This window comes from Dermacentor variabilis, chromosome 4 (genome assembly GCF_050947875.1).
Source record: "Dermacentor variabilis isolate Ectoservices chromosome 4, ASM5094787v1, whole genome shotgun sequence".
NCBI classification, from domain to species: domain Eukaryota; kingdom Metazoa; phylum Arthropoda; class Arachnida; order Ixodida; family Ixodidae; genus Dermacentor; species Dermacentor variabilis.
In genome coordinates, this window is record NC_134571.1 from 90,682,638 (window position 1) to 90,697,214 (window position 14,577).

General features: G+C 45.3%; 1 protein-coding gene across 1 annotated transcript in view; it reads right to left on the reverse strand.

Annotated features, from left to right (window-relative positions):
- LOC142578273 (cell adhesion molecule Dscam1-like) overlaps nucleotides 1-14,577 on the reverse strand; it is a 525,316-nt gene that overhangs the window by 233,505 nt on the left and 277,234 nt on the right. Inside the window, exon 3 of the mRNA XM_075687674.1 lies at nucleotides 526-690. Within this exon, the coding sequence (XP_075543789.1) occupies nucleotides 526-690 (165 nt within the window). The remainder of the gene's footprint in view (nucleotides 1-525; nucleotides 691-14,577) is intronic.

Sequence of the window (14,577 nt, forward strand, 5' to 3'; positions counted from 1 at the left end):
AGACCGCACGAAGGTCACTTCGCTCGCTGCTGCTGCCGCGCTTGCTCGCACCAGCGTTTTGACAGCGAGTTTCCGCGGTCATCGAGTGTGATGTGTTCACGTTTGATTTAGCGCGCTGACACCACACGGCCAATAAAACTGCTATCCTTACTTCGTATAGCTGTGTACTAATTTGCTATCGCAATCGATGCTACGCCTTTCGGGCGAAACTTCGACTTTTTTTTTTCTTACTTCGTATGTCTTCTGCTTTTGATTTTGTTCTACGTTCACGGGATGAAGAATGTTAAGGGATCAGTCGGCTAAATAAAAAAGAAAAACGCAACACTAATCATTTTTCTTTAAAGCTTCGTTTGTTCGTGTTATCTTGATCGATTTATAATAATCCCGTCCATGTTTCGTGACCGCTAAGCACGTCTTGGCCAGTCCCGCACGGTAGGCACGTGACAAATTTTTTAAGGCCAAGAACAGCAGCGGCAACAAATATATATGAAACCAACCGAGCCAAATCAATGAAACAATGCTCACGCGACTGCGTCTCGTGCCTTCCGATCACCAGGCCGTCCTCCGTGGTCCACGAGGAGACGCTGAGGTATTGCCGCAGCGTGCTGGGAACGTGACAGCGGAACAGCGCCGTGTTGCCTTTCGGCACGTAGTCATCGTGCACGTGTGCCTCGAACTCTTCCAGGATCACTGCGCGAAGATGATAGAGACAGAAAGAGAGGTGCCAAATCATTTGTGACGACTGTTGAAGTATCGGCTCCAGCATCGGTGTATGAGCACACGATTAAGCAACTACAACAATTTCAAAATTAGTCACAATCACAGCAACAGTCACAATCACAAGAACAATCGCAACAATAACAAAAAGAAGATAAACATAAGAACAGCAGTAAAAGGAGAATGACGGTGGCTCCACCGCATTCGAGATATGGAACCTGATCTTTCGGACGTTGGTTGGTACAATAGTAAACACTGACAGTTTGGAGATGTATGTTTCGAATACTTCATCACGACAGAATTTTGTCCTGTTCTTTAGGCTATATAAATTCTTTCTATATACAAAGAAGGCTGTTTTGATATTAATACCTTTGGCAAGTTTATCTAGCAGGTCAAGAAAGCCAAGCTTTCCTTGGCTTTCCTTTCCTGCCTTTCTTTGAGTTTGGCTTGGCCGCGGCTGGGTCAGTCGGTATCTCGGCGGATATACTTGTGGATAGTGAATGCAAGTACCGGCAAATAGGCATGTACAACCCCTGTGTGCGGACGGACGAAGTAGTGCCAGTAAACTCACGTCTCTGTCCTACGTAATAACAAAATAAATTCCTGCATGAAACCTGAAGATATATTGTCAGCTCATAAGCATCTCTAAAACACGCCAATATTTTAATGGAATAGGGCATTGTATTCAACGGATTGCTTGTTTTACTTGTTTTACTTGTTTTAGTTGCTTTACTTGCTTTACTTTGATTTATCCATATGATGTGTGTCACTGGGTGTCTGCACGCTCTTGGCCAATTCTCACTTGGCTCAAGAGGCACAGAATCATTTATTGTATTAAGATATGGCTCATACATACTGCATACACCTGCCGTTACCATCGTTCTTCCTTCGAAATGCATCATACATCGCTTCCGTTCTTGTGACACCGCTGCGTAGACGTGTCGCACTGTGCATCCGCCTGATTTGGCGTTTGAATTACGGTGCAGTGCATAAAAATAAAAAAAATCATGATATTTAAGTTGCAGCCTCAGTGGTTATACAAATATGCGCAATTGTTCGCGTCGCTGTCAGTTGAATGCACGCCACTTGAGTAACGCTTTGCTTCACACAGATTCCAACGTATGCGTATGAGCTGCATATTTTTTCTGTATGTATCTGTATGTCACTACGTGCAGAGCCTGGACCAGACGACATGGCGCATTCATTGTTCAAGAACCTCTAAATATACCACTCTTTTCCATTTTTTATAACATCAATGCTACCTGAACTCAAGGCGATATCCTAGCGTCTTCGAGAACGGCTGAACTTATACCTACACTCCCTTCATGAAAAGATCCGGCTTACCTCCGAAATCTCCGGCCTTTTGGCTTAACTACCACTGTCTGCTAATTAACTGCGAAAAGGCTTGCTCCGTGAATAACCCAGTGGCTGGAACAATTATAAAGACACCAGCCTGATGAAATTGAATATCGTCTCCTCCTGGGCACGGAACATGTCCTTTAAATGTATACTGGCATAGTTCTTACTGGCAATTGAACTCGCCAGTGGCGTAACATTTTAGCCATGAATGTGCGCAAAGCATGAGATTAAGTCTGCCGGACTGTCAGATCTTGACGTTATATGCTGCTTGGGACTATGCAAGCGCATGTGTAATTTCGTAGAGTGCTTCCCGACTCAATTTTTATTTTGTGTTTTTCCTTTCCGCGCTACAGATTCGTGAACGAGCCCCCGCTACGCTTGCTAGCTGCAGGCAAGCTTCGCTTAAAATAAAGACGACAGTTGAAGCTTTCGATAGTTATTCTTGCGTATTGTCGTCCATATGAGGAGCAGCATTTTTGGATACCCACTTTGAGAAGTTAGAGCGTGCATGGAAAATGTCAACCTCTTTTTTAATAATGTTGACATCGTTGATAAATATTGGCATGACAGCTGGCACAAAATTGAATACTGTTGCCTGAAACACATCGTTCATCGCGTTCTCATGTTTTCAAGCCGTTTATGCAGCTAGTTATGTATTGAGCCATAGTTACACTTCTAGCTGCAAGCAGGGCCTAAATTTAGAATATGACTAAACTTAAAATGGAAAGTGAGAATGCGTGGGGCCACGTGCGACACTTTTAACCACAGCGATCGAACTTTTGCAAAATGTGGGAGGGAAAACTGCCGCAAACGTTAGCCGACAAAATGTATAATGTGCCATAACTTTACCGTCTGTCGTAAAGTGCGTCACATATCTCTCATAAAAGGCAAATACAAACTTTGTCCTGTGCGTACCTTTCTCGATCCTTGTCTGTTTTAGCACCGTTTTGCCAATATTGAATGTTCACATCCTAACCCACGTTTCCCCGCCAGAGCGGAATTCATATATTCTTGTGGGCCATGCCTCCATCAAGGCGCACCAAGCATGGAGCCGTGAAAGGGAAAACTTTTTCTCTCGGCGTTCCCGCGTACGTGGCTAAAGCAAACGCCGGCATGCGTTGCGAGAATGGTGAAATGTACGTCGCCTGATGTGGCTTGACGTGCGTCTTTCAAGACGTCGCTGCGTGAGCTTACCGGCTTCGATCTACGCGCTCCACTTCACATAAACCGCTTACGCCAGATGTGTCGCTGCCTTTACGCGCGTTCAGTTAAGCAGGAAGTACCCACGCATGCGTATAAAGCTAGCGTTTTAATATCCAGGTAAACACAACAGCATGTTACAGATCGTATGCGCTAGATAGTTTTGAGGAGGGCTAATAGTGACGACAGTGATCTCAAGAAAGGAAAGACGCTTGATTCTGCAAAAGGGCTAATAGTGAGCATGCGCTAAGCACGCTGCGTACGCCTGAGGGTGAGGTTAATGTGGGCAAGTGAGCAATAGGGGGTCGCAAGCTGCGCCGCTTGCTTTATCAAGAGAAGGCATAAAACGTGGGATCGAACATGTTCGTCAATTTTAATACCTCTGGGTCTTGTTCGAAGCATGTGTACGATGTACGGCGAAATTCTTCTCGCCGAGTCGATGTGGTGAAGCTTTTGTTGCTTTGTTATTTTCTTGCCTCTACATATATTTCTTTGGAGCACCCATCATGTTAGTTGAATGTATTTAATAGCCGTGTTTCTTTTCCTTCCGCCTTCATACACTAAACATTTTAGTCCTCTTGTCGAGGGTTTTTTATTCATTTTATTTATCTTATTTTTTGCCGCTACGAACTGATATTTCAAGCTTCATCATGTGAAACGAGGAAGCATGTAATATATAGCTAAGACATCATGGCTACGTCACTTCTGCATCGTCAGAATAGGTTTCAAAAAATATACCGCGGGCGTTGTAATGTAACGTCCGGTAAACATAAACAGCACTTTACAAGTGACTCGCGGTCATATATATCCCTGTGGCTATGCCATTGCGCTGCTGATCTCGAAACCGAGTGATAGATCCCGACCATGGTGGATGAATTTCTGTGGAGGTGAAGTGCAAAAATGTTCCTGTACTTATATTTAAGAGCACGTTGAAAAAAGAAAACTAGACTGTCAAAATTATTTCGGAGTCCCCACCTATCTCCTAATCTATCCCAAGAGTACCTCCTAATCAGGAAGTGGTTTCGGCCCGTAATACCCCGGAATCATTCTTTTTAGTTTCCTTTGTAAGTGAAGTGTATGGCTTCATATCTGTTCTGTGTGGGATAATGTTCTTCTCGAACAAGCCAGGTAGCGCGTGCAGCCTGGTGTAGAATATAGATGTCCATTTTTCATGATTGGCGATCGCTCCAGGTCGCATAATGCGAAGGAGTTCTGCGAAACTTTCTCGGAACTCTGATGGAAGAGTGGCTGAACAGGCACAGTAAACAATAGATACTACACGCACTCTCAAAGCGGACTTTGTAAATGAAGCTTGCACACATACATTTTTTTAACCTACATAAATAATTAATCATTCCCCCCGTCCCCCGCCGTCCAACAAGCATATACAAACATAAAACGCAATCTCAAAGTGCAGCTCGGTCGCGAGCAGCAATCTAGTTTCATGAATAGATGAATGCACAATTCGAAGGGGCATGTGACATACCATGGATCGGGCAGAGAACGCACGCCGAAAGCTTCGACGCAACAATGGTTGAGCTGAGCGGCCCGAACTGCACAACGCACTCGAGCGCATCGGAAACCGATCGGACAACGGTCGCGACGACGTGTGCCGTGCTTGCCCTTTCACCAAGCGCTTATTGACTTTGCGATCTCCCGCCTGGCCTAAATCTTGACTTACTTACCCCTGCGCCGGGGAACGGGGCTGATGAGGTATCTCCCGAGGCCGTTCAATGTTGTACGCCCCGGCTGGCATGCTTGCGTTCGTTTATGCTTGCGATAAAGCCTTCGGTTTTGTTCATCGCGAACTATACTTAGCGTAGGGACTGGCTGCTTCGTATTTTATTTTTCCCTCGAGATGACTCGCTTTTTTTTTTCTTCTTGTGTCTGGCATGGCACGCGAACATTGAACGGTAAGAACTTCGTGCTGAGAACGTCTCGAAGGAGAGGGGTGGCAAAAGTGGATGGGCCGAAGTTCAAGATAGAAATGCTCAACCAGGCCCCCGTACGACTCTGGAATCACGCACCCTCTATTTGCTCGAACTGGCCTCAAGCAAGCGGCCTGCGGGGAGACATGCGCTCATCTTATTCGGAGCTCACTGCCTGAGGGGGCCGAAATGATCGTGATCACGCCATGCGCTTAATTCGTCAGGTTTCGTGTGGTCGCCCAGGAAGCCACGTGTCAGGCTAAGTCACTGGGACTTCGTAGAAAACGAAGTCAAAAGAGTTTCTACATCGATCCTGCAGTAGCCATATTATTTCTCTACCCGATTGTTAGGTCTGGAAAAACGTCAAATGGCCAGGGGGTGCTTGGAAGGAAATTAGGACGCCGCAACAGTGTCATTACAGTATTTATCAGCTCTGATGATGACTACTGTGATGATGATGATGATGATGATGATGATGATGATGATTTTGAAGAAAGGCACTGAGATTAATCACACCTGCGTCCGGTCCTCTACCCTACGCGGGCAGAAGGGAACTAAGGGATGCAAAGAGACGGAAGGGATGAAAACACGCAGTGTCAGTATGTCTGGCTGCCCATCACGCCTATAACCACTCACTGAGGCCAGTCCATTTCACATACTTCTGATGTCCGCATTGCTTTGAACGCCTATGGCGCGTGGGTCATGGTCCATGAATCTTTGTCTCTAAAATTGGTCTATGATCTGGCAGTAATGTCTTCTTAGGGCACATATAGTTGCCTAAGAATAAATTTGGTCGCACTGCTCTGGCAAACAGTTATGGGCTTCGAAGTGGGCAGCTTTATGATGTATGTTACAGCGATGCAGTGTAAGGCTAGACTTCCGTGCATTTTTGGGTTGCATCAACAAAAACTGTCATCATCACATACCCCCCTAAGCAAGCAAAAAAAATGAAAATGCAATGCCTATATATATATATATATATATATATATATATATATATATATATATATATATATATATATATATATATATATATGTATATATGCGCTTAAGGCATGGGACTGGATCAAAATCTGGCTTTTCTCAGCCTCAGCTGCAGAGCAAAGTATTGATGTGGCACAGCCGCCACAGTGTGGCTGCACTGAAGAGGAGGAAGACGACGTGTTCCCGATTGCTATAGGGTCGCCATCTTGACCACCATTGGCTTACGTGTAAATATATTGTAAATAGCCTTGTGCATCAGCGAAACGTAACATTATTTGGCGGAGGTGGACGTTCCCCATACCCACCATGGAGCTTCGAAGAGGTCGCAACACCGACAATACAACTTCGGCTCCTCCTTGCGGCACAAAAGAAGTCATAGGTCTAAAACTCACTTTTGAGCTGCCGAGTAATAATATTAGATTACAGTTTCTTGACGCGTGCATGAATTTTGGTACGGATCATGATTACTGGCAGTATAATCCACGATCCGCAAAGCCGGCTTTAGATTTCGCGTTGGGGCACTAGAATATGATAAAACGCGGAATTGTTCTGTCGTACTTACGCATGGCCTTGGTAAAAAAAAAAACTTGTGTGCACAAGCTAAGCACGATTTTCCGACTGCAAGTGGAAACTATTAAGGCCGCAGGTTACTCGATGCACTTCATCACATCAGTTCGCGAATAGCTCGTGCGCATTGCGAAGCAAGCAAAATGCGGGCGTCGTCCTTCTGTTCAAAATGAAGGAAACGAAAAATTGGAAGTTATTCCCGGCGTACATAAAACTTCAAACGGTCTGAAAAAATGTGGCAAAGCATTTTGGCGTTCGAGCGGAATGTTCTGCACCACAAAGCCTTAGTCGCGTTTGTTCCATTGTGCACAGAAGGACACAGGCCATGTCATTGAGTGATAGGAAAATGCAGCCAGAAAAATGGTAGCCGTTTTGTCGATTGTGTCTCAAGAGCGGTATAAAAATTTTCCTAAGCTGTGGTCATATTCACAATGGCCAAACAGGCCGATGTGTCAACGTACGCCTCAGAGAGCAGATAAATTCTTTAAACGGCGCGCTATCCAATGACCTGGCCTCACATTGTAAATCGCGTCCGTATATAAGCCCATCTTCGAAAACACGGTCATTTCTTCCGTCACCCTAAACAAACCACACGAGAAATCTCGGAAGCCTATCACATCACCAAGAACGCCGCACTGTGTTAGCCAACCGTCCTTATTATTGCATGGCAAAGAATTCAGTTTTATTAATCCATGTTAAAACGTGCCTTAGATGTATCTTTGTTTTGTACAGCATCTTGACATGCGCGATGCGTCCATTTTCTATATATCTATATTTGTTTTTCCATACGTCCAGTAAGCATCAGTTATCAGTGAGCGGGTGTGGTGTGTGTTCTTTTTCTACGTTCTGTGTGTTTATAGCGCTCTAAGGTTTTCTAATAAGGCTTTTGTCGTTCAGTTAAGTAGAAATACTAAGACCGCAGCTTTGCGTGCTGCACATACGAATATTCGACTTATCGCTGCCTCGAGTTATATGCTACTGTCATTGTTAGACAGCGGAGACAGGCTAAGAAGACATGAAGCAATTTGTCAACGTCAAGGATTTTATCACATCCGAGAACCTCTATACCCGACAACACCTTTCTGTAGCAGCAAGACAAAGTCACGCGCACGCACTCGCATGTGCAGAGCTTCTGCTATATATAGTGTCACTACGCCAAGTAGTGCCGACGTTTTGCTGGCCGTTTACAGGACCAGGAAAACAAGACAATGGACACCAAAAAGACAGAAAACTTGGAACAGCAAAAACGGAACCCTTTTTCCAAAGTAAGCTTTTTATTTCTTAAGAAATAAATAGAACAAAAAATATAATAATTGGTACGGTTTCTTTAACGCTACGTAGCTTCCACATGTCTCTGTGTGCTTAGAATCCGTAGCTTTGGCTTTACAGTCACAGAAAGTTGGCGCCGGGAACAGAATGAATGAAGACATCGATAAACTTGAAGAAAAACCAGCGATAATAGCGATATTCTAAAAAAAATCTAAAGACCAATTGTAAAATACTACACATGAAAGGACTGTCGAATATCATGTTCAGGATTCTCTTGCACGCGGAGGTGCTGGTATATAGTCAGTCACATAAGTTTGCGGGACATGCGTGCTATGAGAAATGATAATTTATATCGTTCGCTGAGGCATGCCGTTTCTAATTTAACGAATTACCGTGTAGGTCGCGAGAACAACTACGCGGTGAAGCATTGAATATGAAAATGTGTGCCAAGGCTTGGTATCTCTTTCTCGAAAATCCCGTGTCCTCTAAACGTTTATGCACCTGCACTGTTCATGTACACGCCCATGAAACGCCGTTTGAGGATCCGATTATGAAACTGCGCTATGAATACGCATATATTGCTTTCATTAGCGCTTCAAACCTTTGTGAGAGTTGCGGCAAGGCATTGTAGCGCCTTATATCATGCACTCGGTGAATGATGTAGATTGTCATAGAGGTGCAGGTGCACGCCTAAGACATTTGTAACACAAGAGGCTTCGACAATGCGACAAAAACTTGTGAGAATGGTACGAGTGTCTTGAATGATATGCTGCGCGGTCTGACACGTGACACATCACAGAGGCTGACATCGTGACATCTGACACAGAGGCTTAAGACGGAAAGGACTTAAGAACTATAGTGCTATCGCTGGTAAGACGGGACGCCATTTTTGCGCAAGAAAACTGGAGTCTATTGGAGGCCTGCATTTTTTAGGAATCGCAGTGCTCAACGAACACCCGAAGTGTATTTGAAGACATTCGCTCAGGTGAGTCGTGGTACTTAGCTGAAAAATTTACGGAATAAATCAGACTCGTATAAACGGCTTCGAGTCTATAAAAATTGTGAGTCTAAATGTTGTCACCATTCCCGTCTTCAAGAAATCTAATCCCTTTGCGCCCTTCGTGCGTTCACGCTTAAGCATCTACGGGCACCTGTGTTGTGAACATGCGAAATGGGAAACCGATGCCACCGAATCCTATGAACGTTGGTCCATCGCACTGAGTCAATATACTAACGTGAAATTCGGGTAAACACGGTGAGTGAAGCGGTTTATTGATAGAATTCTGAACTGCAAACGTTTTTTTTTATCTTTTCATAGAATTGTCATAGACATCCGTACGGATACCTATATAATAATCGCATTTTATACGTGTCTCTGTATTCCTATATTATCGCCAATATCACAATAAAGTCTCCATCGTACTAAAAATAAGGTATTCATTTCATAACACATCTATCACTGGTTGATCCAGCGGCTCATGCCATTACAATATTGCTTCATCAAAGTTCTTACGATGAGTTATACAAATTCATTACATACTAAAAGTATCCTGTTGTTTCACGTTCATCTAAGCAAAAACTAAGAATTCCTAGGTAATTTTAATTTTAATCAAAGAAAAGACAAAGAACTGGAAGAAGTAAATGACTGCTTAAAGAATTCTATGAACGCGGAACATTGAGAAAACGTTGAAGCATACTGGCGATATGCATCAAAGCGACCGGCAATTTTTGCGCGTAAGTGACGTTTTACATATGTATTTAAAATTGTAGAGGTACACGTGTGACGTGAAGTCTTTGTGCAAGACCTCTTGAATAAGGCGAGTTAATTAAAGGATCCCCGCTACTACCGCCGACAAGGCTAATAATTTCATTATGCCCGTGCGTGTACGGCCGTAATAAGATATAAAATACGTCGTCGTAGCTGACGCAAGAGCTTTCAAAGCACCATTTCTACCAATTATTAGTTTTTTGTACTTGAACGGTCAGAAAAACGCGGTTTCGAGTGCCCCCATCCTATGTCAAGATAAACTAATAAACTTGTGACAATACGCGCAAGTAACCTTGCACGGGCGTTTAATATTACAATCTTTCCTCCGGCATTTCAATACTTTGGGGCCTTACGGTATAACATGCCTCGTTTAATGAAACGTGGGTGCAGTGTCTGCAGTTTTTTTTTTTTTCAAATCGCTACTTCGAAGTCATTACGGGACCAATACTGGATCATTCTTTAGTCCTTTATTTTTTCAAAAAAGAGAGGAGCTCATGCTTCAACTGCCGGGGGCTAAGAGAAGTGCGGTGAGACGTCCTTACATGCTAGACTGCGCACACAGCAAGAAAAAGTATGTTAAGATTAGAAATGCGTCAAATTGAGAGTTTGAACATGGGTGGCTTTCGTTGCTAAGGTGGAGTTGTCTTATCCCTTGAAGGGGATTTCTTATTTTCCCTTTGAGCTTGTGCTCCCGGTTCTGGAATATGCAAAAAACAAAAGTTATCTTCTATAAATTATTGGTCAATGAAACGATCAATTGACTGGCCGGTTAGTCACGTTAGTCCGTTGTTTGATAGTTTGTCAAAAGTAGAAATCAGGAAATGTTGCTTGGCGCGAGCACGCCCGCAATGTAGCTTTAAAGATACGGTTCAGGGTGCAGGAAGAACAGGTGACACATTTTTTTTTGTGCTCTCAGTGGTTATAAGCAAGAAAAAGGGGCTAGTCATGTTCGCTCGTCAGACTTGGTCTCACGCGTGGCGTAGTGTGACGCAAAAAGGCGTATCTGACGTTGGATCGAACCAGAAAAACAGCACCTTTCCAAAATAAGAATTTTAGCCACTACACCATTATTGATTTTTGTTTCACTACGGCAGCAGTTACGGCACAAAAACCGAGTTTACTGGACACCTACGTCGACGACATTATGCCGTCTTCGTCCCCCTCAGCGCGCCTTCTCACGTTCACCATCGCCGTATGGCGCCTATAAACTATTCCCACCATCGCCGCAGGGAAAAGATCTCATGGCCCCGTCGAAATGTGCAGCTTGGAACCGGGTGTGCTAACCCCTGCGCTGTCACTATGCTTTGGCCCTTCGGCAGTTTGCGCTAGATTATTGTGCCAGCAAGACTCATAGAGTCTGCGTTTGCGCATGTATTCCGTTTAGGCCGGAACAGGCGATTCTGTAGCGGAGGAAGGCAACGTTGCGTGCATCGGAAGGAATTTGTCCTTCCGTAGGTAGTGATCTCAGCTCCGAGAACTTGCTGCTGTTGGCGACGTTGGCGCAAGCGCACTGCGGTGAACTCTCCCTTTACTGCACCCGTTTTCATACTGCTGTGCGCGTGCTTTCCGCAAGACCTTTCTGCAAACCTTGGCGAATGAAGCTAATGCCATAAGAGTAGGAGGCGGACAACGATGATGAGGAGGAGGAAATAAAGATACAAGGTAGGGATGCTAACCAGAAATGCGTCTGGTTTGCTATCCTACGAGTGGAGACGGAAAAGGGGGAATATAAAGATGAGATAGAGAGAGGACTGAGGGGAAGGAAAGGCGCGGTGAGTACGCAGGCGCCCGCGGAAGGCCGCACCAAGTCGAAGGCGTTCACACAGGCCAGGCGCCATCAAGAAAGACAAAAGCACCTTCACAGCTTTGCGGGCCTACGAGCGATGGGGATGGTCTACAAGTATCGCCGGCACGGACAGCGGCCGATCGTCCAGTCGTCGCAATGCGATAAGTGGTGTTTGTCTTTCCGACTGAAATCAATGACAGTGGCACATTAAATCTGCCATGTTCTCTTAGCCACCGCAGACGTCGCACGTAGCACTGTCGGTCATTCCAATGTAGTTTAAGCCTTCGTGAAAGTCATGCCTAACCACAAACACAATAGAAGCGATACCACACGTCGGTGAAGCCGGGGTGGAGGTCGGATTAGGAGCGAAGTGTTCAATTCATGCAACGTGGTGCGCCTTATATTTTGGGTGGTCCACTATGTTAAAGAGAGCTTGCGTGCCAGGTGACGAAGCTGTCTTGCAGCGTCTGTCCTGAAAAGAGCAATGGGAACGCTTTGTTCATCTTGATGCGACTCTCGGGCAACTTTGTCTAGATTATCATTTCCACTTACCCGCAATGGCCCGCAATGGCCAGGTAGCCACTAGAAAATAATTTCATGGCCTTTCTGTTTGACGCCATAGTGAAGTGTGAGAATTCCTTACGTTAGCTATTCGTGAGCTCTGCGTCGGAAAACTGACTGCATAGAACGTAAAGCCGGTCTCGAGTTGGAAAACAAGGCCCACGTACCAGGACTCTCTGTGTAAATAAATTGAAGTGCACCGCACAGAGCCGTGAGTTTTGCAGCCGTGGAAGTCACGACGTGCGTCTTCTCGAATCGCAGTGTTACTCCTCTTGTCGGTGTAAACACATCACCACCAGAACAGGCCGATGAAGTCGAACCGTGAGTATAAATGTGTACGTCGCTACTGTATTTCTCGTGCTACAGGAGTAGACCCAGTTGTTTTAGTACAGGCGGTGGTAGATCTGACTTTTTCTGAAGTCCTGGAATTCTGAGGTGTATACTTCAAGACGGCATAGAGTAGACGCCATGGAAGAGACACCGCCCTGGCCGCAGCTGGGTACCCCGATGTAAGCGAAGTACGATATGAACTGACAGTTGTGCTAAACTACAGTTACGCACATTACAGTTTTGCAGGTGTTGGATATGACAGGTAGGCTGTACACGAGGGATTCAACAAATAACACCCGGTACACTGTAACGTAGATTGTGTGGACACCCCCCAGTTCTTTCCTGCAAGGAACTTAAACAGATGACGAATATCAATCAGTCGCATTTTCACGTGGTTCTCTTGAGGAGTTCAGGACTGGTCCCTGTCAATCGCGAGCACCAAAGAAGCTGTGACTTCTGGACGATATCACTTGTCCGTTGATTGATATGCCGTATGCAGACATTGTCTGCCGGGTAAATGCCACCACTGCGCACTTTACCCACGTCACCTCTAGAGTCCTTGTTTACGAAGGTAGCATGATGTCGATGAGAAAATTAAAACCACACGTGTTGGTTTAAATTTTTAGCTGACCCTGGGTGATTACATATGTCAAGTTACTGCGTATGAAAACAATAGTCTTGCTGGATTGTCCGTGGGCAAAGGACATAATGCACTCATATCCGGACAGTCTGATGGGAGGTGACATGACTGCTCACTATGCGCTGCATAAAAGTTTTTTTCCGAGCGTGAAAGAAGCCCGTGAATACACAGCAAATTTCCCCGCGGCTGGTAGCTCGAGGCACTTGGTGTTTATTTACGGGCTCCTTTCACGCCCGGAAAAACATTTTTATGTAGCACGCATTGAGAAACAGAAAACTGTATTGGGAGTTTTTCATGTAGCCCTACACTTTTCTCATTCACACTTTCTATCTATTTATAATAATTGAGAAGTTGGTTAATTACTTAAGAGTAATTATCTAATTAGGCAGAATGCAAACAAAGTAATTTGAATATCTACAAGCGACGGCAAGAGAGAGGGACAAAAGTGGATGAAAGACAGGGAGGTTAGCCAGTGTAAGTACCGGCTGGCTACCCTGCGCTGGGGAAAGGGGAAAAGGGAATGAAAGGAGACAGAAGAAAAAAAATGGAAACAAAAATTCGCACAGTAACGCGATGCTACGCGCTACAACATTTAAAGATGGTCGCACAATACGCATGTCCTTTGAAAGTCCAGCAAGACCCTTAAGGCCTTGAGTAGCGAAGCCCGTCTGGACCAGTGTTCTAGTACCTTGGTTATGTCCAGCTACGTAGTATTTGCATATATTTAAGTTTTTGCTCAAGTTAAGTGAAATATCCTGTGTAGCCGCGCGAAACGTGATATACACAGTGATACCATGAACACGCAAACAGCACACATGTCCACGTATACGCGCACGTATGCACACCAAATTTGTTCGCAGAGCCTCATAAGAGCAGCAGCTCTTACTTGTGGTACTAGTAAAAACAATGCATTTCGGGCCTCGCAATACCTTCTTTTCAACACCTGCTGCGCCCACGTTCTCCAACATGTGAGCGTGAACGGGAGGCCGCACAAATGCGGCTCCAACGCAGAGCACATTTTCCCAGCCAGTCAAACCGAGACGGCCCCATTGGCACTGCTGCAATCCCTTGTCCCCCGCACGCGCGCGATCGAGCTGAACAACTGACAAAGGCTTCACAATGCGGCTCCAATTTCCGGGACACGAGCCGCGAATAACACCTAGCATGCGCGGGGACAAAAGCGCTCGAGGCGCTCATTCAGGCGAATAAGTTAGGAAGCAGACAAGCAGGCGCACAGGCCAGGCAGACAGGAACGTGAGAAGGAGGAGGGTTGTGAAGGTGCAGGCAAGAAGGATTGGATGGAGTCAGCACTGCAACCCGATGACATCGGCGTCGAGCTCTGCGATGGGGCGCTCTGTACGGCGGTTGAGGAGTGAGGGAGGCCACGTGATCAGGGAGCGCAGGCTCGACTTTGTAGGGCTTAGACTCAGCTCGGGACCTTTGTGATTCCTTGAAAAGCTGGAACGGC